Source organism: Paramisgurnus dabryanus, chromosome 14, assembly GCF_030506205.2.
Source record: "Paramisgurnus dabryanus chromosome 14, PD_genome_1.1, whole genome shotgun sequence".
Taxonomy (NCBI): domain Eukaryota; kingdom Metazoa; phylum Chordata; class Actinopteri; order Cypriniformes; family Cobitidae; genus Paramisgurnus; species Paramisgurnus dabryanus.
In genome coordinates, this window is record NC_133350.1 from 4153069 (window position 1) to 4180823 (window position 27755).

General features: G+C 36.6%; 1 protein-coding gene across 1 annotated transcript; it reads left to right on the forward strand.

Moving 5' to 3' along the window:
* hdac11 (histone deacetylase 11) lies at positions 1-25780 on the forward strand. Its single transcript, XM_065241196.1, has 11 exons — positions 1-193; positions 600-662; positions 789-937; positions 1336-1436; positions 3438-3554; positions 10436-10478; positions 11857-11933; positions 12492-12554; positions 17489-17585; positions 20341-20519; positions 22932-25780. Exons 2-11 carry the CDS (start codon positions 625-627, stop codon positions 23157-23159), a joined length of 1092 nt encoding a protein of 363 aa, XP_065097268.1. The 5' UTR covers positions 1-193; positions 600-624; the 3' UTR covers positions 23160-25780.
* The last annotated feature ends 1975 nt before the right edge of the window (positions 25781-27755 follow it).

Below are 27755 nucleotides of genomic sequence, written 5' to 3' on the forward strand. Positions count from 1 at the left end.
TGCGCTCAGAGATGGGCGGAACTGTACAGGAAAACGATCAAATGTGTGCATAATCCTCTTGTCTGTAAACGTTAAAAGAGACTACATTATTATCTGTTAGGAAGATGGTTGAATGTTCTCTGTTCATAATAAACGCACAGACAACGAAAATAATGTCGCCGTAGAAATAAGAGACTTGTAAGATGGCTAGCAGGTGAGTTGTGCTGATTTCACATTAACAGCGATTTTTCTAGAAATCTAAATCTAAATGATTTCTCGAAGTTTGGTCCCGACGTATCTTTAAATAGGTAGTACACACTTTGCATTCGACTCATTTTGTTTTCCGGAGTCTTTGAGAATGATAATTTGAAAAATATTTCCCTAAACTGAACTGCGTCTTCCAATTTACACAGCGCCTGCGCAAACGTGCAATGCATTCTGGGGTTTGTAGTTTTTTCATATTGTGGCGCTTTTATTTACCAAAAGGAATAACAATTAGACATAGTTCGTTGTTATAAATAAAGGGGATATTTAGACATAATTTTTCTTTGCTTAGATTTATTTCTTACAATCAAAATAATATGCCCAATAAGGAAAGTAATTTATGTTTTTGTTTCCAGCTAACGTTGATATGCTTTGGCCACGATGTCAACAAAAGACGATTCAGAAGGAAAGAAGGGGAGGTATTTTTTATATTTATAATAAATTTACATTTTATTTAAAATAATTTACTTGACTTTTGATGTATTCTAAATACGTATTGTCAAAAGATAAACACTCAATTACATGGCTAATTCATTTTCCCACAGTTTTCATCAAACCGAACTATATGCAGAAGTTCCTGCGACATGCCTACCTATTGTCTATTCTCCAGTGTATAACATCACCTTCATGGGTCTGGAAAAGTTGCACCCCTTTGATGCTGGCAAATGGGGCAAGGTCATACATTTTTTAAAAGGTGCGCAGCAGTACTGCTATTGCAGTTGGCCAGAGGGTTACTTTGTAAGGTGAACAATGAAATGCAATACCTGAGAAATGGGGAATCACAGCAGCAAGTAAGCATAGGGATGGGGAGGGCAATCAGTGAAACTGAGATAATGAGGGAAGCTGAACTTCCCTCGGGAGCAGGTGCGAGAGGAGGTTGACTTTTCGGCTGCTACTGCAAGGTCAGGGGCAGTGTGCTTTAGATAAACTTGTCAGCACTGTACGCTCCACTCTGCTTACTCATTAGTTTACATAACAGCAAAGAAGACCATCTATTCTAATAATACTGAGCTCCCCTGACTTGTTTATTTTAAATAAGTGTCAAATATATCATGTTCACGCTTATGGTATGATACATTGATTTGTTTACAGAAGAGCAGTTCATTACCGATGAGACGATTGTTCCAGCCCGGGAGGCGAGTGAGGCGGATCTTCTTGTGGTTCACACGGCACGTTACCTGAACAGACTCAAGGTATAGATGCAGTGTGTGCCGTGTCCATGCCCTCGCTTACCTTTTCACTCTGTCCTTCGCCTGATACCCATATTTCCATACACTGATGGCAAAAGGTTACTGTAAGCTATACAAATATTAATATTAATAATCAAATCAGTGTATAATTTACCTCAAAGTGGATTGCAATAGACCGCATATGTAGGCCTTTTATGAGATAAGTGCCATAAGTTTTGATCTATTATAGCTCCATTATGTCTGAGTACATTTCCTACTTATGAAAAAAGACATCTAGGCTTTCTTTTATATCTCACCAGCAATGAGCAAAAGATGCACACTGCACAGAGGATGTGTACAAAAGCAAATTGCACCGGATTACTCATGAGCAGGCCTTTATTCCTATCGAATCAATCTCAGTCTTTCGCACAGATTGCAGTCTACCCATGAGTCAACTGCTCCAGTGTGCAGTCTACACAAGCAAGTTAAAGGCTTTTTAAAGAAACGGTTCACCTAAAATGAAAATTCGGTCATTATTTGCTTGCTTACCCTCATGTTGAAAACCTTGCTTGTCAATTTTAAACCTTAAACTGTGTAAACGCATTGCATTACACCAAATACACAAAATAATGTTTTTTTAGCAACTTCATATGACCTCTTTAAAGGAAAACACCACTGTTTTTCAATATTTCACTATGTTCTTACCTCAACTTAGAAAAATGAATACATACCTATCTTTTTTCAATGCATGCACTTAATCTTTGTACAGCGCTTCGTGAATGTGTTAGCATTTAGCCTAGCCCCATTCATTCCTTAGGATCCAAACAGGGATGAATTTAAAAGCCACCAAACACTTCCATGTTTTCCCTATTTAAAGACTGTTACATGAGTAGTTACACGAGTATGGTGGCACAAAATAAAACGTGGCGATTTTTTTAAGCGGATAAAAAAATGAGAACTTTATTGTATGGCGGAAGAGCACTTCGTTAGCAGCCCTTTGACCTCAGCGCGCAGTTACATCATCACTCCTGACTTAAGAAGTTTGAGGGGGGGTTCTTGTGAGTGATGATGTAACAGTCTTTAAATAGGAAAACATGTGTTTGGTGTTTGTTGGCTTCTAAATTCATCCCTGTTTGGATCCCAAGGAATGAATGGGGCTAGGCTAAATGCTAACACATTCACGACGCGCTGTACAAAGATTAAGTGCACGCATTGAAAAAAGATAGGTATGTATTAATTTGTCTAAGCTGAGGTAAGAACATAGTAAAATATTGAAATATGGTTCTGTTTTCCTTTAAGCCCATTATTCATCCTGTATTGGTGCACACTGTTATCTATCACATTTTATTTTGAAAATATTGAAAATTATTTACTTTTAAGTTTCATGGACAAATAAGCACACATTTAAATTCACATAAGGGTGAGCAAACAAAGACACGTTCATTTTTGGGTGAACTATTTTTTCAATGGTTCTGGGGACAGTGAAAGTTATTTAAAAAACATTTAATAATTTTATAGTAATCTATATTTATTGATGCAAGCCTTGCTTCAGTGGTTGGCAGACTCCTGCTGCTCTCTGTCCACTTTTGAAGGCTGATCGTGCAGCTAGTTGATCACCCTTTAAATTGGCTGTGTATGTATTCTCTCTTTTCCTTATTGCATGCAGAACGCTATCTTGGAGGGCTCCAGAGAGGTATCTTAGGACCAAATCTTGCTTCACTCTTTTTTATTTACTGTGTAGTATGCGATAGAGTTAATCCTGCTTTAACATTTTGCCAACAGTTTGCACTTCCTCTAAGTCACCACCTGTTTCAGATATATTCCTCTTCTAGATCAAGATTCAAAAACCTTTACTGTACAATCCACCACAAAACCCTGTATGAATCAGCTTCAGTATGATTTCTGGCCTAAACCATCAGTTTTATTTTTAAGAAATGTATTGAGAAATATTTTACTGAAAAGAAAGATTATTTTATTTAGAAGTCTGTAATTGTAAATTGTTTACTTATGATTTCTGCCCTTCAGTGGTCTCTGGTGGTTGCCACCATCACAGAAATCCCACCTGTGTTGTTCCTGCCCAACTTCCTGGTACAGCGCAAAGTTCTAAGACCACTGCGCACACAAACGGGAGGAACCATTATGGTAGGTTTTGAATACACATTTTGCCATCAAAAAGTATACGGTATAGAAAGAAAAACAGACATAGAGGTAATATGTTATACATTTTAAGCTCTTGTAAAGGCATTTGGTTTCAAGTTCATTAAATGGTTTTACAGCTACGATGACAAAACCTCTTGCCTCTTTTCTGAGGAGTGCAATTTAAAAAAACACATATTTGAATCTAAGATGTCACCTTACTGTTTATTGAATCTAGTGGTGAGTCGTCTGTATTGTTTCAAGTTTGACTATAAAATTGCAAAATTTTATGACACATTTTAGTTTTTTGGGCATACACTGAAAAGCCTATAGGAAAGAACAGACAGTAGGCAAGGCTCTGAACATCTGCGATAGTGATGCTCTAAGGAGTTTCTCGCATGTAACATAACAACATAAAAAAGTGTCTGTTTTAAAACTACTGTATCATAGAAACTAGCATTTTTTTCTGTTTGGGTTAAGCAGAAGATTTAAAAAAATAAAAATGGAACACTACTTTAATTCCTAATGAGTTTTTAGTGAGTTTGTTTGTCTCAGAGGAAGTTTCTGTTTTTAGATCTCAATAACCTGCTTGGATATTTGTGCACTTGAGCACATGACAGTTCTCTCTGTAGGATTGCGGATATTTAAATTGTTGTATTTGAATATTTAGTTTGATTATACTGTATTAAAGAAATAAAAGTGAGAACACTTATAATCATGTATTTAAACATTTAACAAGGAAACAGTGCTTTCAAACAGTAACAAAGCCTTGTTTATGTGCCAAAATGATGTGACTGAATGCTTCCAAGATTGATTTAGGCGTGGCTTCTCTATGTCACCACCAAACGGTACACTGGATTGATAACACATATACCATGTTTATGAAATCAAGTCTCAAAAAGAGGCAAAGAGGATCAGAGTTTGACTTTACTCATTGTTTTTAATCTTTGACATGGCCTTAATCAATATTAAAGATATCAAGGTTATATTTTTACAGAAAGTTTCTTGTATATGTAGTATGCTTTTATGTAGCACACATAACTATCTGAGATTTTTAACAATCAGTGCATATTTTTATGCAGTTATATTTTTATCTAAAGCCTTATTATTGTGGGTTTGCCATATACACTCACCTAAAGGATTATTAGGAACACCATACTAATACTGTGTTGGACAGTACTGTGTCGCCTTCAGAACTGCCTTAATTCTACATGGCATTGCTTCAACAAGGTGCTGAAAGCATTTTTTAGAAATGTCGGCCCATATTGATTGGATAGCATCTTGCAGTTGATGGAGATTTGTGGGATGCACATCCAGGGCATGAAGCTCCCATTCAACCACATCTCAAAGATGCTCTATTGGGTTGAGACCTGGTGACTGTGGGGGTCATTTTAGTACAGTGAACTCATTGTCATGTTCAAGATACCAATTTGAAATGATTCGAGCTTCGTGACATGGTGCATTATCCTGCTGGAAGTAGCCATCAGAGGATGTGTACATGGTGGTCATAAAGGGATGGACACGGTCAGAAACAATACTCAGGTAGGCCGTGGCATTTAAATGATGCCCAATTGGCACTAAGTGTGCCAAGAAAACATCCCGCACACCATTATACCACCAGCCTGCACATTGGTAACAAGGCATGATCTCATTCTGTTTACGCCAAATTCTGACTCTACCATCTGAATGTCTCAACAGAAATCGAGACTCATCAGACCAGGCAACATTTTTCCAGTCTTCAACTGTCCAATTTTGGTGAGCTTCTGCAAATTGTAGCCTCTATTTCCTATTTGTTGTGGAAATGAGTGGTACCCAGTTGGGTCTTTTGCTGTTGTAGCCCATCCTCCTCAAGGTTGTGCGTGTTGTGGCTTCACAAATGCTTTGCTGCATACCTTGGTTGTAACGAGTGGTTATTTCAGTCAAAGTTGCTCTTCTATCAGCTTGAATCAGTCGGCCCATTCTCCTCTGACCTCTAGAATCAACAAGGCATTTTTGCCCACAGACCTGCCGCATACTGGATGTTTTTCCCTTTTCACATCATTCTTTGTAAACCCTAGAAATGGTTGTGCATGAAAATCCCAGTAACTGAGCAGATTGTGAAATACTCAGACCGGCCCGTCTGGCACCAACAACCATGCCCCGCTCAAAATTGCTTAAATCGCCTTTCTTTCCCATTCTGACACTCAGTTTGGAGTTCAGGAGATTGTCTTGACCAGGACCACACCCCTAAATGCATTGAAGCAACTGCCATATGATTGGTTGATTAGATAATTGCATTAATAAGAAATTGAACAGGTGTTCCTAATAATCCTTTAGGTGAGTGTAGATCATTTTAATACTTTTTGTTTAAATCCTAACTATAAGTCAGTGGTTCTCAAACTTTGGGGCTGGCGTAAGATGGTGCCCCCAGTGTTATAACATAAAATCCATGAAGTTATTATAAATTCTTTGTAATTAAACCTACTAAAAATAAGGCTGCTAACCAACAGTAATACAGTGTAATAAGTTTAACAAGCTTTGTTTAATTCAAATTTTAAGTTTAAGTTTTATGTCATTTATTTTCTTTGGGGCGGGGGATGTGTACAGGGATTCACGGTACACGTGGGGGGGGGGGGGGCACACGCTGAAAAGTTTGAGAACCACTGCTATAAAGTTATTGAAAAGTAAAGTACAGTTCGATAAAGTAAAGTTATCGAACACTAGAAACTATTAATGATAACCCAATTTCACAAGGCACAAACTTGAAACTCGAAGCAATACCATCTTGACAGCCCCTTTCCCCAGTGCGACATTCTTCCCCTTCTTGTTTTTCCAGCAATGTAAAAGCCCGCAGTAAATTAACTTGCGGTATGCCAGGTGTTCTCCACAGTACATCTGCGCTCTGACAGACTGCACCTCGCGACAGACGAACTCGCAATGAGTGTTCTCCATTCGTTCCTCTCAGCCCGAGAACATAATTATACCTCCCATTGAGCCCTTCTCACGGCCTGCTAATTGACTGCCATTTCAGTCAGCAGTCGAGTGGATGCATGGAGCTGTTGTCGTGGTTCGGGGAACACAGGAGTATTTGCGGGCCGTCCCAATCTTAGGTAGTGCGCAAAGAAGTTCAAGGTTAGACAACAGCCGGCATGTAATTGCGGCCGTTTGGGAGGAATTATCATAATAGGGAGACTCATGTCATTAATCTGTGCTATGCTGTTGTAGATTTGTTTATCATCACGGTCCTAATGTGATGATTATAAATGAGATCAGATGCAAACACTGCTTTGTTTCAATAGCAATACTCCAGTAACAAATGGTTTGGTCGAGCTGTGGAAATGCGTTTAGAGATGCAGGACGTGGTGGTGTGATGGTTTGGCTATATAAATTGATTCGTTCCTTTTAACAGAGATGCCGTGTCGTTATTTAGTACGACTGATGAAACACTTGATATGAGTTTTTTGTTTAAATTCACTTAAGGAGGCTTAGACAACCATGGGCTTGATTCCAGGGATGACACATACTGTATAACTTGAATAAGTCTCTTTGGATAAAAGCATTTGGCTATGTATTAACTTTATCACCCTGTGCCATGTTCGTCTATCTATTTTTTGTGATGTAACATCTGAACTATCTGACTGACTTTGTAAGAAGTAGAAAATCCAGATTTTTTTAGTTTTTTTATACATTAACCAGCACATTTCCCGTGATACCATTTCTGATTAGTTGAAAGTGTTGTGCAATTTAAATAAAATATTAATCATGAGTAAATGTATGTGCACCCTTGAATTGATTGAAATTATTGCAGACTCAAACTTTTGATGCAGTTTTACAGATGGATCACCGATCAGTGAATTCCCTAAAGAAAGCGTGAAGGAGAAAGTTAAAAAGAAAAGAGAGAGCAGAGTTGAGCCTCTTTATGTCTCCCAGGAACAGCTCGGGGCTTTGGGTTCACTGATAACCTTCTCCTTATGCAAAGCCATGCACAGACTTCAGACAGGGGATTGAGCTCAAGAACATTGTGTGTTGTGTGTGTATTTGTACATGTACACTGTAAAACCTGACAAGTTCAGAGTACTAAAAAGTTTTGTTGAAACTGATTACATGAAAATTTTAAAGTAAACCAACTTTTTAAAACCAAAATTAATCCAAACTTAAAACTTTACATTTTATTTAATATTTAAGTACAATACTTAAAACTACTGTTTGCCATTAGTGCTGTTTACCACAGTGGTTCTCAAACTTTTTCGGCGTGCGGCCCCCCTTGGGTATGGTGCATTCCTTCGCGGCCCCCCAAAAGAAAATGTATGACATAAAACATTCTAAGACTTAAACATTTAAATTAAACAAAACATATTAAATTATACAATGTATTGCTGTTGGTTAGCAGCCCTATTTTTTTGAGGTTTCATTACACAGAATTTATGATAAATTAATGTTTTTTATAAAATGTCATAATACTGGGGCCCCCGGCCTGGCACCATCTCGCGGCCCCCCTGGGGGCCCCGGACCCCAGTTTGAGAACCAGTGGTTTACCATATATTTTTTGTATAATGTACTAAAAACTATTTTTAACCATTTGATTTTTGTTCACAACAAGTCACAGATTATGTGACTTATGGAAAATTAAGACTAGTGCAAGTAAGTGTAAAGAGACTGAGCTCACTCTTTACTGAAAACTACAGAAAATATCACTTAATTAAAAAATGCTCTTGTAATGCAAATCTCATGCAAAGAATGCCGGGAACTGGAAAGCATCCTCAACCAATCATGTTGATTTAACCTTAAACTGAAGCAAATTGGCAGTGCCAGACTCCTTCTTAGCTTACATGGCAAATTGAATGCCATATCACAATCACGAAAGATATGACCAATGTTTGTTTAAAGTGTTCAACATATTATAAAATCTAACTTTTCATGTTTAGGTGCTATAATTGGGTCCCCAGTGCATCTATTAGGAAAATATGAAAAAGAACAACCCAGTAACTTAGTTTTGGTAAACCATTCTCTGCAAGCATGTAAAAAAATTGATAATTGAAATTTGGTTCCCCTTGTGATGTCAGAAGAGGATAATACCGCCTCTTAATCTGCACTATACAACCACGGCACTGATATTTAGTGCAGAGATCAGCTCATTTGCATTTAGGACACACCCAAAACCGGCACATTTTTGCTCACACCTACAAAGTGGCAATTTTAACTATAATAAATTATTCATATGCGCACTCTTGGGACACCAAAGATTTATTTGACATCTTAAAAAAGTCTTGTAAAATGTCCCCTGTGGTATTGAAATGACTCTGATTAAAGTAATAAATACAAATTTTGAGTTAGCTAAGTTTATTTGAGTTTGTGGAACTCAAAATGGTGAACTCATTGAAAACACATACAACCTTTAAGTTTAATAAACTTTTTCACAGGTTTTGAGTATGATGTAACGATTCAATCACGATTCAATCGCGGTCCCCATTAAAAATGCCTGTCTGAAATCGATTCTGAATCGCAAGGCTGCGATTCTTTGTTTTATGCACAGCTTGTGCGTGTACTACGGCATTTGGTCAGTAGGAAGTCCTTATCAATCTAAAATCATTATGAGTCGGAGTCGTTTTATAACGTGCATTTAAAAAAGCAACACTCGTTAAGCAAAATCATTCAAAATATTCTATATTATCATGAAAATACCTGAAACAATTTGAAGAACAGCGTATAAATATTCCTGTGTAGACATTTCCTGGAATAGTGTTTGCAATGATACTTCTTGTGTGGCACAAAGGGAGTTTCTGCACGAGAGCGCCCCCCTGGCGTTCGGATATGCCGGGATTTCACCGTAATTCATTCAAATTCATTCATTGAGAAACGCGCATTTGCACGGTTAATCATTACACCGCTAGTTTTGAGTACATTTCACTTATTTTAAATTAGTACATTGCAATCTTTGGGGTTAACAGTGTACATGTGCGATGTCTTAGTTTGACACACGTCTTCACTGGAGACTGAATATTGTTTTTAATACACTAAAGAGAGTGTTGAGAGTGTTTCAGTTATTTGTGCCAATGACTTGCTGAAATCATTTCAAAGTTTCGTTCTCAGATCATTTCTGTTATAGAAAAGCAACATAAATCAGAAATCATATTGTGTAGTGTTATTTTAGATTCTTTTTGATTATGTGTTGTTTTTCATGCATAGTAGACACAAGGCGTTATTAATATGTAACTTTTGTTTCCAATATAGCTCTATTGAGTCTGTAAAAGTCCTTAAAACCCCCAAATGCATTTGCAGACAATTAGATTACTTTTGACAAGACCCGTGATCCGCTAGATGAGGCTATTTTTGAAAGTTGTGTGAAAAGCTAATAATTATTTCAACAAAGCAACCACTAGATTTCATTTTATTGCAACTCTCATTGGAATGCTCCGCTCTTGGATAACAGTCTTATCTGTCATAGAAATGGATAACCCTTACTGTGATGGAAATGCCATTTTAAAGCCATTTCCTGTTATTCCACTGTCATTAAGTGTGTTGGTAGATTGGATCATGGCCCATGTTCATGAAAGATAATAGGCAAAAAACAGACAAAGGGGGAAAAGTGATATATGAATAAAGGAAAAAATCACCAACTAATGAGAGTTTTGTCATCTGAAATAATGACTAAACTGAATGAGGTTAAATATTGCATAATCGTACCGTAGACTTTACTGTATATACACACAACTGAATTTTAAAGGCTTTGTAGTCAGATGAAAGAAGTTGAGATAATGTTGCGTCCATCCTCAGTTTTAGCGTCAAGATACTCTTTTGTTTTCTCCCGGCACACCCGGCAGATTTCTGTTTTTCTACTAATTTATTGATGACTTGAAATGCCAGCTCAAATGTGAAACATGAAAAGCTTTCTTTCTTGTTATACCTAGGCTGGAAAACTGGCAATGGAAAGAGGATGGGCAATTAATGTGGGTGAGTTTTTCACAATCTCTACTTGGAAAAACAATCACAAGGAGATTAAACACATCTTACCATATTTTGGATTTGCAAGCTTCCTGCATATTTAATTATTTAAAAAAAAATTGGTAAAGATATTGAGCTTTATTATTAAAGAGACACGCCACATATATTGAAAATATTCTCATTTTCCAACTCCTCTAGAGTTAAATATTTTAAATATTTGATCTTTACTGTTTTGGAATCCATTCAGCTGATCTCCGGGTCTTTTAGCATAGCTTAGCACAATCCATTGTATCTGATTAGACCATTAGCATCGCGCTGAAAAATAACCAAAGAGTTTAAATATTTTTCCTATTTAAAACTTAACTCTTCTGTAGTTACATTGTATAATAAGACCAACGAAAAAGTGAAAGTTGCGATTTTCTAAGCAGATATGGCTGGGAACTATACTCTCATTCTGGAGTAATAATCAAGGACTTTCCTACCGTAACATGGCTGTAGGAGGCGCAATGATATTATGCAGCAGCCGAAAATAGTCCCCTTAATAACTTTCAATAGCGGGGGGCTATTTTCGGGAACTGCGTTATATCGTTGTGCCTGCTGCAGCCATGTTACAGCAGCAAAGTCCTTAATTATTACGCCAGAATGAGAGTCAGGTTTTAAATAGGAAAAATATCGAAATTCTTTGATAATTTTTTTAGCGTGATGCTAATGGTCTAATCAGATTCAATGGATTATGCTAAGCTATGCTAAAAGTAGTAGAACCCCACCCAGAGATTGGCTGAATGGATTCCAAAACGGTAAAAATCAAATGTTTAACTCTAGGTGAGCTGGAAAATGAGCATATTTTCAAAAAAACTGGAGTGTCCCTTTAAAATCACAGTGGAGACCTGGTTTTAATATTTTTTCTAGTCCTCGTTTCTGAAGCAGTGGGTGAGAAGCACGAGTTTGAGTGTGGCTTCTGCAAGCTCAGCAGTGTCGCTGATGATAAACAGTGCAGCACTTTGCAACCATATTGACAAAGTTTAATGGACAATGGCGGATTGTTCATTTGAATGCATGCTTTGTGTGGGCGCTGTGCGGTAATTGAAAGGTGTAAATCAGCAAGCGGGGGTCATGTGAATGAGCAATAAATGCTAATCGAAAACCAGACCACCTCTGTAGTGGAGCTTCCGGAGTGCAGATTCATTTAATGAGGCTAAATGTGTCAGGGTCACGGGAGGACAGATCGAATCTTATTCTATGAATGTGTAAATATGATCCTTATTAAAATCTAGCCTCTCAATCACCTAGAGTTTGGGGGGCAGAAACCTTTCAGTGACAAACAGACACCATTTATGCAGACTTTACTTAATAGCTTTATAAGGGGTCTGTTTTCTTTTTTCTGCAGGTGGAGGATTTCATCATTGCTCCAGTGACAAAGGAGGAGGTTTTTGTGCCTATGCTGACATCACACTAGCTATCAAGGTGAGATGTTTTAAAATGTAAGATAATCAGTGGGACGTCGTCTGGGTAGAAAGGTCTTTTTGTGTGAAGTCTGTATGTTTTCCATGTGTCAGCGTGGGTTTACTCTGGGTACTCCGGTTTCCTTCAACCGTCCAAAGATATGCAGGTTAGGCGAATTGGAGATGCCAAAATTTTGTTTCTCTCATCTACACGATCAATTGTGTATAAATTAACCTGCCACAAATATAAATAAATAAGATATGGACTCAAACCAGTCCTAAAGGATTTGCCACTGAACTGCAGTTGTGACCCATTATAACTCTTCCTGTAGTATTTTTCCTTAGAAAATTCAGACTTGCAGTTTATATTCTTAATAAAAAATCCTGCATGGACTCGTGGGTACAAATGCAACATTTTGTATTTATGTATCAGCGTTTACTGAAAGTCATTGATTACATTTTGTTTTCTTCAGCCACACAGTCATTTTTTGCTATGTCATGAGATGCACAAACCCCTTTGTAATTTGTTCCACTGTCAGGAAAAACCTCACTTCCTCCCACACGTGTTTTTTCTCTACAGTTTCTCTTCGAGAGGGTGGAAGGAGTTGCAAGGGCCACCATCATCGATCTAGACGCCCATCAGGTGAGTAGTCCTTTACAGCTCGCTCTGTCAGTCAATGGTACCGCAGAGCAATTGATGATGTAGACAAGATAATATCCGCCATTTAGCAGAAAAGTCAATAATTCTGCACTCTGATTGCTGATATACAACAGTCTTGACTTTTTCTATTGCTGAAACATGCTTTCTACTAGTGTCACGCCACCATTAGTGTTAGCTCTCAAGTGTGCAATTTGGCCGATAGCCATGGTAACCGTTGATGTAATGGCTTTTTCTGCAGTTCCTTTGACAACTTATAGGACCATAAAGTGGTAATATTATACTAGTTTGTTTAATTCTTTTTTGCCCACTTACGTTAGTCAAGTCTTTCCTCAAATAGAAAATAAGTGCATTTTTGTGCTCTGTCTGACCCTTGGAATTAAATGGGAAAGTTTTGTTGATGTTTTTGAAGTTGAATATTCATTGCAGTGACCCTAGTGGCAGCTAATGGAATTGCAAAAATCTTGACAGCTTTCCTGACCACTCCCCCCACCTTTCAGTGGTTAAACAGATAGTCCTGTCTCAAGGTGTACAGTCCTGTACAGTACGCATAACGCAATTTTCATCATCAGAAGTTTTCAAACCCAGCGTACATTCAGGGTTTCCACGGGTCCTTGAAATCCTTGAAATTTGTGAATCTGGGGGAAAAAATTCTAGGCCCTGGGAAGATTTTGAAAATATACATACATAGATACAGGTCATTGAAAGTGCTTGAATCTATTTTATGCAAGAAGTTTTCTGGAAAAAAAATCCATATTATTCCCTGTAGGATAATATCATAAAAATTCTAGACTTTTTAAGCACACGTGCTAAACTGTTCGCTTTAAATGCTTATATCTTCTGTATGCGAATGTTGATTCACACCAAAATGCTTTTTTGCGTAGTTGTGTTTGACACATGAAAACGTCTCGGGTTATGTATGTGTCCGTTGTTCCCTGAGAAGGGAATGTAGAGCAGAATGTAGTATGTTCACGTACACATAAAAAACAGACAGTACTCTAGGCTTCAGACTTTTGCTATAGGTTGAGCCAGTCTGGAACGCTCAAACAAGCTACAATGTTTTATGCCGCAGAACAAAGTGTTTTTTTTTACTTTGCAGGGGAAGCAACCTATAAAGTCACATGGACTGCTCTTATGGTGTAAACAAGAAACCGTCCCCAGAAAATTAATAAATCTCTTTAGCGACGACATGTTCACTGTTCCAGATCTGATAGATTCTCTTCATGGACATTTTGGGGGCAATGAAGGTTTAGCCATGCCCTTTTATTTAAATACCACCTTATAGATAGAGTAGAAAAATCTGTTGCTCTTGACATTTTATCCATAACAATGATCTATACCCTCAAATAGTACCTGCCCTGCCCTAACCCCAATGTGATGTCAGTCCAGGATGGTTTATATTGGGTTGCGATGGTATGCTGCCAGTCTATCTGTGAGACCATTATAATCACATTCCAACCATTAGGATATTTGAATTCCATTATGAACTTCAAAGTACAGCATATGCCATGATATAATTTATATCACATATTTAACAAATATATCAAAGGAAAGAACAGACCCCCTTCTTTCAAACAAACAAACAAAACGGGGGAAAGGTTTCATCCTATCTTCATTTGTTCTCTTTTTATAATCTCTTAAATACGGGTACTGTAGGTTTCTTCAAAAATACCAAGTTTTGAGCAAAAAGCTGAAATAATTGTCTTTTTGTAAAGGAATTTTGTTAAAGATCAGATTCAGAACGAAGATTAAAACATACATGGAGTTCAAAATGTATTAAATTAGTTTTGGCATCATTTTTTTATAAATTGGGTTACACTGGCTAATAGCGGAATTACAAATTACCATAAAAACTCATCAGGGAAGCTGAGAAAATGCAGGGAAATGGTTTCTCTTAATTGACGAGATAACTTGTCAATGGCGGGGAAAGAGTTAAGTTTGGCTTATGTCTCATTTGTTTACATGCGTCAGGTTTATAACCTAACTGTAGCCAACAACCTGGGGGCGATAAAAAAGGTTGTGGCACTCCTGGTATATAATCATGTGTCCCTTTTGTTTATTTTTTGGTGATGATTGTGTAAAAATAAAATTGTAAAATGTTATGTGTTCAACATAAAACTAGTTATTTAAATGTATTAGCACAGTGGCGGCCGGTGACTTTGAGGGCGCTCGATGTGAAGTTCATCACAACATGTTTGTAGCCCTATGTGTGTGGTTCGTAATTTCAAACTATGTGTTCTGAGCTTCGAGAGATCTTGTGTGCATCACGTGTTTTGTCAAAATAAATGCCTGCTGCAGACGCGTCTAAAGGGTTTATGATAAAAGAGACGCTCGCGTTTGCCAGATACTCACATAATCTCATGCGTAATCAGAGTTTACTGTTAAGGGAGTGTCTTGCGTGTATTTTGTGAACGTGAGCGTCTTTTTTATCATAAACGGTTTTGACGCGTGTGCAGCAGGCATTTATTTTGACAAAACACGTGATGCACATGGTTCACATGACGCAACAAAAACATATTTTGAAAACACGAGCATCACACATGACACTCCGAACACATATTTTGAATTTGCGCCCCTCGGATGAGCAGTCACGAGCCGCCACTGTATTAGCATATATCGCATCTATTTTTGCATTACATTGGCCCATTCTTACAAGTCAACCACTATTCTTAAAGGGAAAGTTCACCCAAACTTTTTTGTCATTATTTAGTAACTCTCATGTTGTTACAAACCTGTATAAATGAATTTGTTCTTTGAACACGAAGGAAGATATTTTGAGAAATATTATGGATTTTGAGAAATCTACTATGGAAGTAAATGGGGCCTCTATCGGTTTGGTTACACACATTCCTCAAAATATCTTCCTTCGTGTTTATCAGAAAAAATAAATTTTACAGGTTTGTAACAACATGAGAGTGAGAAAATGATGACAGAATTTTTGGGTGAACTATCCCTTAAACCAGTGGTTCTCAAACGTTTTTAGCGTGCGGCCCACCTTGTGTATGTTGCATCTCATTGCAGCCCCCCCCCCAAAAAAAAGTATGACATAAAATATTCTGAAACTTTCATTTTTTATTAAACAAAACATATTAAAAGATACAATGTAGTGCTGTTGGCTAGTAGCTTTATTTTTCTAAGGTTAAATTTTACAGAAACTATGATAAATAAATGTATTTTGTAAAATTTCATAAAACTGGGGCCCCCCCAGTTTGAGAACCACTGCCTTAAACAATGTAGTTTCAATGTAAACACTGTATTGTACTGTAAATCACCTTGTTTTTATCCAATTTGCAATTTATTTTACTCCCTAATAAGACCTATCTTCTGCTGCTTAGTCCATCCTATTAAAAAACGTCACACTGGGCCAGAAGCGTTTGTTTCTTGTATTTCTCTGCTCTAACACAAAAAAACTGCCGTAAGCAAGTGTGACTTGATTTTAATTATGGTCTTTTGCTCATCGACTTAAACAACACAGATCACATTGATCAACCACCCACCAGTTAAATAATTCACTGAGGAAACAAAGGTGGGAATCTTTATGTCGACATATAAATGAAACGGAAAGCGCTGTTTCAGCTGAGTTTACAAGCTATGAAAATATCGTAAAGGGAGTAGTTGGCGTTAAGACTCCAATTAAAGGCTTAAAGTTATGACATGTAATAGCAGGCGTTGGTGTCTGGTGGCTACAACAGTTGCATGTATATATTCATAAGTTGATAACAAGGGTTGTCTGTGCAGTGAAACAACAAATGATGTTAGATAGCATTTGAGGAATCCAAGCATTTACAGTTGATGTAAGCATCCCTTGACTATAACAGACCTTATAACAACGACTTGTCCTAATCCAGTATAATGTGCATAGAGAACTGTATTTCTCTCTGCACTGAGCCAGCTACAGTATTTGCTGGCTAGTTTCCCTTAATAGTGCATACATTGCTCGGTTTGTTTCTCAGCCAACCTGACATTATGAAAATGACCAATGGCATACATATTAGTCTGTTAGCAAATAAGACTTTTCGCACTTAGATCAGAGGTCATTTTATACTACAGTAGGTCTGAATGTTCTGTCCTCCGGTCTTAAATAATGATGACACTTACAGATGATACAGTGATTCACCTGTTGTCAGTAAAACTTCAGAGGTGCATGACAGGAATAATCACCCCTTGTATTTTATTAATGTTCTTCCTATTAGATTTTATAGGCTTGAACTTTAAATTGATACATGGAGATCTTTTTGCCCGCAGCAAGGTTTTCCTGCTTAAGCGTGCAGATTGAAAGGACATTGTGAACAAGTACCCAACATGTGGTCTCATAATTCGCAAACGGCTTCTCCGAGCAGCTGATATAAGGGCTGTTTCGAAATCAGAAGTTGTAGGCATCCTACATGCGAGTTGTGGGCATTGCAGCAGTCTTAAATTAAAAGTGACAGCGTCCAGACATAAGTGACAGTGGAATAAGAGGATGGCAAATGAAGAGGGGTGGAAATATTACGTCCTCAGATGACAGAGCTGAATAGTTAGGCTCTCAAAGAGGCAGGGGAATGCTTGTGCTTGCATCTCTGTGTCAGCTATGCTTTACATCAAAAACAAATATCCACTCTATTTGGATGGACTAAATAGGCTGTGAGCATTCATTGTTGCCAAACCCTTTTGAGATGAACAGTAGATGATAACTGAATTTTCTACACTGCTGCTTATCCTTACAACATTTTCAGTTTAAATGAATGTCAATTATGTGAAGTTTGATGTGAATGGGAGATGTCTGCCACAGCATTTTAAACCCACTTATAACCAAATGCATTAGTTTGGTCGTAGTTGGATCAGTAGTAGCCATATATGAAGTCATTGATGTGAAAATCCGTAATCCCGTCTCACAATACTAACTTATGTTGTGGTCTTTTGATGGTTGTATATTGCAGGGAAACGGACACGAGCGGGATTTCCTGGAAGACAGACGCGTTTACATAATGGATGTGTATAATCGCTACATTTATCCAGGAGATGGATATGCAAAGAGTAAGTTGAAGTAATACCCTGTGCCTCTATGATATGAGGAACTAAAATGCTTTGTTATCTGACAAAAAGCTATGTATTGGCATATCTCTACAAGCTCACACATACACTCGCAAATAATGACATGCAGAGAAGTAGGATGAATAGATGCATGTCATCCTTCAGGGATGGTTACGCAATACATTTGCTCTCCTACAGGGGGCAGTGTCCTGCTACCCTAATATTATTTTGTCCCTTGCCTGCCTCATTGCCTTGCTACACTATACAGGTGTGGATGATGAAAGCACTGCATTAACATATCTCATATTTCTTTTTTGTCTTATAAATATACATTTATGACTTTGAATATTAAATTGTAAGTTCATTGTGTGCTTCATCCACATGCAGAATGTATTCCAACATTTTTTTATTGTTTGCGGTGATACAGTATTTAGCCTGTAAAATGTGAATGTCACCCTTTTCTTTATGTTCATGGGCTTACTAACTTGTAATTGATCTTTTTCGCATTTCAGACAAAATAAAATCTTGTGCAAGCACCATATAAATGTATAATATTTTACTTTATAGTATACAGTATAGCAGAGATGCGCAGGTCAATATATAAACAACCAGCATCCGACCAACTCGGGTAAATATTGTACCCGACCCGCTTTCTGGCACATATTTTTTTAAAGTACTAATTGTTTAAAATTGTTAATGGGCATCTTTATTTCAAACGACCCAAATATCATAAAAAATATTTATGGATGACTCGTAACCACGGGTGACCGCAGGTATCTGCTCATTTTGCGTCACTTGTATACAGTATGTTTGGTCAATCTTTGTTTTTTTATTTCAGGAAAAAGCATGCCACTTTCATATAATGTATTCGCCATTGCCATTTACAGTAATTCAACTTCAACTTAATTATTTATATAGCACCATTAAATGCAACTGATGTTGCACAAACCATACACACTGCAAAAAATGACTTTCTTACTTAGGATTTTTGTCTTGTTTTCAGTACAAATATCTAAAAATTCTTAAATGATGAGCAAAATGACCTAAGAAAATAATGCTAGTTTTTAGACAAAAAATATACAATTTAAGTGAATTTGTGCTTAAAACAAGCAAAAATCTGCCAATGGGGTGAGAAAATTTTACTTGAATTAAGTGTTTAAGAAAAAAGAAATCTTATTTCACATTTTTTTTCTCACCCCATTGGCAGATAATTTTGCTTGTTTTAAGGACAATTTCACTTAAATTGTATATTATTTGTCTAAAAAATACTATAATTATTTACTAAGGTCATTTTGCTCATCAAGAAAAAGCATCTTAATGTAAGAATGTTTAGATATTTCTATTGAAAACAAGACAAAAATACTGAGTAAGAAAGTCATTTTTTGCAGTGCATGTCCTAATGCACACTCCATGTATCAAACACTTTTATAAGAAAAAGAAAAACATATCAAAAACCATTTAAAAAAAATAACAATAAAAAAAGAATAAAACATTTTAAACACAATAAAACATTTATAAAGAATCACTCCGTTTAAAGACCAGACTAAAAGATAAGTCAACTTTAACTGAGACTTAAAAACCACTATAGATGGCGCCTGCCAAATACAAAGGCAGACTATTCCACATTTGGAGTAACAGTCACATGACAATAGAAATCTAAAATGGGTTAGTTTCTTTGATTATTATAGACCTCTATGACAAGCACCAATATTTCCTTCAGGAAATGTAAATTGAGTATTTTGATTAATGTGTAGAAACAACTCAAATTCCTCTAAAGTGAATGACAGCGTTCTTCATATGAACACATTATAATCTTATTCAATTAGTGTATCCGTTATCTGTAACGTTCAAACTCATTCTGTCAAACATTCACATTTGAGTGACGAGCAGTGCAGTTAGATTAAGCTTTGTTGTGCATTGTTCGACTGCTTGTCAAACCCGAGATGGTTTTATTAAAGCTTTATCTCGCTGTAAACGTAAGTTATGTTAAACCTTCCGACTAAAGAAGTTGAACAAAAACTCCATTATATATAAGTGACTCATAGTACCACCTGCTCTCCTGAAGGCACGTCCTGGCTTTCCAAGATAACTTTAGCATTTTTCTTTTAGTTTTCATTTGCCTTCAATGCTTTTATCCTCAGTGACTTTTCTGTGTATTCAAAAGAGGTAACTCTTTTTTTGAGTACCCCAGAGTCCTTCTCACGTACGTGGTCAAAGATGAAAAAACTAATTAGGTCTTAGAAGCCTTTAAAGGCAAAGTATTGTGCTCTGTTTGCCTTCAAACCCAGCTTAAAGAAGTGAAAAGCTGCTTCACATTTCAATTTTTGAAGGTAACGTTCGGTTGTTCTTTTATTTCTGCCAGAATAGACAGAGTAAGACACGCCCCTTCTAAAAAACTTAGATCACTGTCCTGTTTTCAGTTTATCTTAAAATTGATCTCTGATTTATTTTTATTACTTTATTTAATAACATGGATGTCTGCTTCAGTGGCTAACAGTATCGTTGGTCTGATAAGGTGTTGGCTTACAGAGATTTTCAGGACACCGACCTACATCTGTGATACCGTTCAGGTTAAGTTAATTGTCTATATGTCATTTCAAATGAACTTTTAGGGCTTTTAATAGGTTACTCCGGAGATTAACTGCTTTGAGATGCCGTTATCTGTTCTGTTTGCTTATACTGTACATTTCTCTCCCCTTTGTTTTTATCTGCGGTTAATGAGGTAAAAGCCCAATTTGGTTTTAATTTCTGATTTCAGGGGCGATTAAACGTAAAGTGGAGTTGGACTGGGGCACAGAAGATATGGAATACCTCCAAAAGGTGGAACTGCACTCGGAAGGCGCTTTGAATGAGGTACGGCCAGACATCATCATCTACAACGCAGGCACGGACATCCTAGATGGAGATTCTCTTGGCGGTCTGGCTATATCCCCACAGGTACGGTTGTCTATCATTTTCACATTCAACTTTTCCTATCAGGTGTGAAATGCTTGTTTCAGCTTGGTAAGGTTTTTTAAAATGATCAATAATCTCCCATATCAATTATTCAGGCTAGCTTTGCAGCATGGATGGAATGCTAAACAACATTCTAATCTTGTTGTAGATTTAAAGGGAGAATTTTAAAAATATAATATCATATATAGCATTGTATACTAGGAGGTAATCCTTGCATAATAATTAGGGATGCACCGATAGGATTTCTTTGGGCCGATACCGATTTAAACAGACAACTTCTGGTCGATACCGATACCGATATTAAACACTTGTATATAATACTATACAGTTGGTCTATTTGCTAGTTTATTTCTGCATCAAATAATTTTTACTGAACATGGATTTGATCTTATTAACATTCAACTGACCAACATAATAAGAGAGGCACAAATTAAGCTAAAACAAATATAAGACGACAGCATGACAACCTTCAAAGGTGGTTTTTGCTATTCAGCATTTATTTTATTAACCACATTAACTCGTTTTTTACATATTATGGATTTCTTTATGCAGTTAATTAATAAACAATCGGTATCGGCCTTTCTCGTGCTATTGCCGATATGCCGATGGTTTCAAATTCATCAAAAATCGGCCGATAAATATCGGCGGCCGATACATCGGTGCATCACTAATAATAATATGCCTACACATGAGGGTTACCACTGTAACCAGTTATGTCTTAGAAATGATATGTTGCCTGTATTATTTGAATTAGGTTTTGTTAGTATCTTACAGTAGTATTTGAAAACCCAATTATTTTATTGAAAAGTAATTTATTTATTTTAAAAATTATTTACTGTTTTGTACATAAAATCATCCTATACATGAATATCAGATGACGTCTGCCGCCATCTTGAGTACCTGATTGGCAAGATCGATACGTCAGTCTATGTGTTTCTGTACTTTACATCAAATATTCAATCATCAATCATAAACTTTGCATTTTTTAAAGCTAAAACACTCAAGATTCGTGTTCTGAGCTTGTTTTTACCATCAATACACTGGAGTGAAAGGATCAAATGAAATGCAGACAGACCACATATAAATATAAATGACGGTACTCACATATCTTGCCATATGGTTTTGATCATTTCTGACATATCCAAAAAACTTAAGCGCACATTGCAAAGTAAGGGTCCACTCTTCAAAATGCATCCCGCATTTTAATCCAAAACGACAAAAATTTTGGAAAAATACGGCAAGATCCTCCTTTGTTTACATGCACGCTTACGATCATGTTTCACGATCACTGAAAATGCATCTCTTTGTGATTCGTTAGACTGTTCCGATAAATATTCCGCATTATTTTTCTATTTTGTCCAATCAGATAAGGTTTGAGGACTTAAAATGTCCTGGAAGTGCACATTGGGTAAGCGAGGTGTCATTTTGCGCACCTTCGCTTTTGACTGGATGAAGCCAAAATGAAGCCAGCCATTGCCTATCCAGCAAAGTTTTGATTGATGGGGGTAGTAACCAATCATGAAACGTTTACAAGGATTCAACTTATGTCAGTAAAATGTACTTCTGCACAAATCTGCGCTTACACATGCAGAAACATGCGTGCACAGTCTGTGCACCCGAATGTTTTTTGTTTTTTTTAGCATAGCAGGCTGGCTAGCCTCTTACAGAGCCACTGAGAAACCTATCCAGAGGTTAGATATAATCTTCATTGTGGATCGTCGACTGCAGATGACTTTTTTTGTGTTGAGAGTGTTTGGAAAAGGTGATAAGAAGCACAATCGAGATGCAAAAATACCATATATAAAAATGAAATTGTGTCACAGAGTTGCGCCGGACTGTGGAGCTGCCCTCGGATAAAGTCCTTTTTAGTGTTATGTTCATCATATATTTACATTTTTTTTCTTGTTAGCTGTTTTTGATTATAAAAATAACAGTGGAGATGACACGAGAAGACACGAGACATATGGGCTAATTTTTCTATGACATGACATAAATGCATCATATTTATGGCTATATGAATCTAATACATAGAATATACAAACTATAAACAAGAAAATAAGATATGTGGCGGAAAATATGCTTTAAATCATAGCAAGCTACAGTAGCTAAACACAGTACTTGATAGGTACTCAAGATGGCGGCAGGCAACTGGAATGACGTATAAGGTCACATGACTAATAATCATGTATATAATGTAAAAAACAGGAAAAGAGGGTATGTGATGATGACATAACTGATGTAATGTGACCAATTCAGTGTGCAACTTATACAATAACAGTGAAACTTTTAATATTTACAAGTTGGGTTGAACACTTTGCCAAATGACTCATTGCTAACTGTTCTTCCATATGAAACCATATTAAATATGGTAAAATACTCTTGCTTCTCTGTCAGGGTATAATAAAGAGAGATGAGATCATCTTCAGGGCTGCTCGGCAGAGAGGTATACCCATCCTTATGGTGACATCAGGGGGCTACCAGAAGAAGACCGCGCGGATTATCGCTGACTCCATCCTGAATCTCCACAGGCAGGGTTTAATTGGTGGAGAGGCTTTAGATGGGGCGGGACCTTCACATGTACCAATAATGGTGGCATCAGGGGCCACATTTAGTGGCAATTAAACTGCTTTTGACTTTTTGTTACCTAATAATGACATATAGGAGTAATATGTGACCCTGGAGCACAAAACCAGCACGGGTATATTTGTAATAATAGGCAACAATACATTGTATGGGTTAAATTATTGATTTTATGCCCAAAAATCATTAGGATATTAAATAAAGACCATGTTTCATTAAGATATTTTGTAAATTTTTACCCTAAATATTTCCAAATTGTTTTATTATTAGTACTATTTGTTGCTAAAGACTTAATTTGGACCACTTTAGAGGAAATTTTTTGGCACTCTTAGATTCCAGATTTTCAAAAAGTTGGATCTCAGCCGAATATTGTCCTATCCTAACAAACCATACATCAATTTAAAGCTTATTTATTTAGATGTTTAAAAAAATGACCCTTATGACTGGTCTTGTTATCCAGGGTTTCATATGAAGTTGAAGAATCAATGGTTTGGTTAAACTCATGTTTACTCAGATCAACATATTGAGCATGTTTATTGTGATACTGTTGGAGTGAAGTTTGGAGGTTGTTTAAGGGTACCTTTTATCCATTTATTTTTTTATATATACAATACTTGTTTTGCACACTGGGTATCCAAAACTCTAATTAGTGCCCACTAGTTGGCTGTCGAAAAGGGAATTGTATTTCTTCTCAATTTAATGAACAAATTCAAGGTCTGTTGTACAGTCATACGTTCCGCTGCAACTCCCCAGCTTGAGGTAACCAAAGACAAAATACATCCTATGCCAGAAGTTGATTTTATTGAGTGATTTAAAGGCAGCTCTCTCCAATACTAATTTAGATTTATTCAATAAATGAAATTATGAATCAATTTCAGATTCATTACAGGTTTTTATTGCTTCGACCTGCTCCGCTATCATGCCATCAATTATTCGGTGACATTAAATTTAAGCTGCTTTAAGATGTGCTTTTGTGACCGGCCGGTTTTAGCAGCGTGCTGGATTTCTCATTTGTGTGCATCAGCAGGTGGACCGCTTTCAGACTGAGAACTCATATTATGGCTGGAAGGCTTTTGAAACGTCAGAGGATGGTGTTTTCTCTATTAGAAGTCTTCATTGGAGAGCATGAGAGACGGTGCAGTTGGTTGACAATGGCAGTTTTCAAGCTGTGAATTTGTATGCCTCAATTCAACAAAATGCTTTTTGTCATGTAGAGACTAAACAGGGGATAATGTTCCCTTCCTTTGTTTGTATTTTGGCTGGTTAGCATACAAAAAGGATTGGATATACAGTATATTAGGGGTAATGGTTTTTCCCAGGTTTCACTGGTGGAATTGGTCCCTTTTGTGGTACATGGTTTAAAAGTTGTTTTAGCTGATTTGTGAATTGACAAATGAAAAAACAGTAGACTAAGAAGAGCAAGTCTAATGGGCTTCCAGAACATTCTGCAAGACATTGCTTTGATAAATGGCAGATGCTTGAATGTGCCTTCGAAACTGAAGTATTTAAGTTTTTGTTTAAAAGTACCCCTCCTAAATGAAGAACAAATGTGCACAAAGGCCGTGTGCAGATGGATCAAGCGAAAGCCGGCACTTTTAGCTTTAAATCTTTCCCTACCTCTTTGTGTAGTGTCTTATTTAATATTTTGAACAATCATGAAATATAAATTACTGTATGAGGGCACATTCTTCATAGGTCATGGTCTTCTGTTTCACAGCAAATAGCCTTTGATTTGCACCCTTACCTTTGCACTGAATCTGTTTTAGCTTTGAGATGATGGTGTTAGTTAATCCTAACAGATGTGATGAGGTTTTCTTGTCACAGCCCTGCATCTTGATAATTCCCTAAAAATGTAAATATGTCCAGGTATACGATATAAACTTGAAATAAGTCATTTAAAAACACTGATTAAGAGAAATGTTTACTTGGCAAAATGGCACAATTTCAGTTGTTAATGGTTTTTATGTGTTGGGTTTAGGTTATTTGTTGAGTTTGTTGTCAATGATATTGCACTTTCACTGGAGGGATCTTGGTAATGGACACTAATGAGAGTAGTAGGCCTGCTTTCTTTCCTTGCGTTATTTTTTTTTATAAAAACCCTTAAAAGGATGGATATGAAGGTCCTTTGAAAGACGTAAACTCTTTAGCTCTATCCAACAGTTTAATGGATTTGTACATGAAAAGGTCCACATTATTTCTTGTTTAACAAAACTGGAGTATTTAATGTGCATAAAGCTAAAAGGGATTTTAAACTCCTTTCTGACATTTGGTTTGCCAGTTTGATACGAATTACATTAACATTATTGAATAATAATGTCTCTCTCTCTCTCTAGCTCTCGCTCTCTCTCTCTCACTAAACGTCTTATGCACTTAATGTGATATCTGCTACTTTGTGAAACAAATGTTTAATAATTTTAACTTATTTTAACTTTAAATTATTTTGATAATAATAAAAGTGAACTTAGTATTCTCTTATTTAACGATAAGTATATAATATTGTTTAACCACAATTTTTATGTATATTACTAATATTACATTTATAAAACCTACTGAGTGATGGGACTTTAACATCTTACAAGAGTGCCAAATGTGAATTCTTCTTTTTTTGGGTGTATTATGTTCTTTTGTACCTGACATTAAATCAAATAAATCAAATCTAAAAATGTGCTTGTACAAGATTTCATGTTTATTATAAACAACACGTTAACACTTCACAATATTTATTATGTGAGGTAAATAAATAAGATTTATTTATTATGCTTGTTTTGTTTATGTTGTGTGTATTATATACACTGCACTTGTTTAACAAAGTCTTAATACATACATGAGAGCTCAGATGCAAACCCCTCGAAGTAGGGCTGTAACGATTAATCGTGCAAATGTGTGTTTTCTCAATGAATGAATTACAGTGAAATCCGGGCACATACAAAAGCCAGGGGGCGCTCTCGTGCAGAAACTCCAATTGTGCCACAGAAGAATTACATTCCAGGAAATGTCTAGAAGAATATTTATATAATATTATTTTCATGATAATAACGAATATTTTGAATGATTTTGTTTAACGAGTGTCGCTTTTATAAACGACTCCGACTCATAATGATTTTAGATTGATAAGGACTTCTCACTGACCAAAACGCCAAAGTACACACACAAGCTGCGCATGAAACACAAAAGCGCAGCCTTGCGATGCAGAATCGATTTTAGGGAGGTCTTTTTAACGAGACACACGATTTATCGTTACAGCCCTACGTCTAAGTGTGTCTGACAGTTTTTTTTGTAAATGAGCATGTTTTTTATCAGACTGAAGGATTCTGCCAACAAACCTGTTTTTCTGGGATGAGGCCGTGATTAAGCAGATTTGATGCGAAAGTATTTGATGAACGTATAATACGGCTGGGTTATTTTTGACCCATAATGGGTAAATATTGGACAGAACACATGCTGGGTTAAAAATGACCCAATGTTGGGTTGTTTTTATGTACCATGGGGTATAATAACCCAGCATTGGGTCCATTTTTAACCCAGCACGTGTTCTGTCCAATATTTACCCATTATGGGTCAAAAATAACCCAGCCATTTTTAGAGTGTATGTGCTAAGAGCATGAGGTTAAAGGTGCCGTAGAATGTAAAACTGTATTTACCTAGGCATAGTTGAATAATAAGAGTTCTGTCAATGGTAATGACATATCATGACCCACAAACACGATTGTTTCTTCCTTATGTTAACCTTGTGCATGCAAAAGACCGCTCGAGAACAGGCCAATCTCAGCATAACCCCGACTGTGACGTTACAGTCGAGATTTACAGCGGCAACATTAAATTACACAATACAAAGTTGTTAAAATTTTAAAAACAAAGTATTGAGTTAGCGCAACATGCCAGTTAATGCTATATGCTAGCGTTTAGGCTGAAGTTCTACTATTGACTTTATAGTTTTGCATATTAAAAAAGCACACATAAACTTACCATACTGAAAAGTCCACTAACAATCTCCAAACAATTAGTTTGTTTCCAAAATCTGTATTTTCGTCTGATATAGACTCAAACATAAAAGGTCTGTGTCTAATGTGAGCTACTGGCATGAGCCCCAGAGCAGAGCAATCAGAGCAGAGCTCGACATTATTATTCACGACCCTTCCAAATAGGGCAGTAATAGGTTGTAAATGGACATGTAAAAACATTTCTGGATATTTTTTGCACTTAATAAAGATAGAAAACTTCTATGTAGATATCAGAGAACAAACTAACATCATATTTCAATGCATTATTTGGCACCTTTAATATAATTATCTCATTATTGATGGAGGTGGCGTTTAGCAGCTTTTGCATCTGAGCTCCTCAAATGGCTTTTCCCCAAAGCACTTTCAGACACCTGCTGGTTTATTGTTTGAAAGCCTTTCTATCAGAAGACTAATGTTGAAGAAAAGTGTTCTGCTGAGTGGTGAGAAAAATGTGCTTTATTATTCATCAGCTCAGCTTTGAGTTTCTTGTTTGTATTGAAGTGCTGAAGCAGATATCATCTATTTATGCATTTGAAAATTAATTAACGAGAGACATGATATACTGCTGCAGTCTTGCAGTATCAGCAGATCTTACTGGACGTCCTCATTTGTTTGTGTACAGTGAGAACTGTATAGA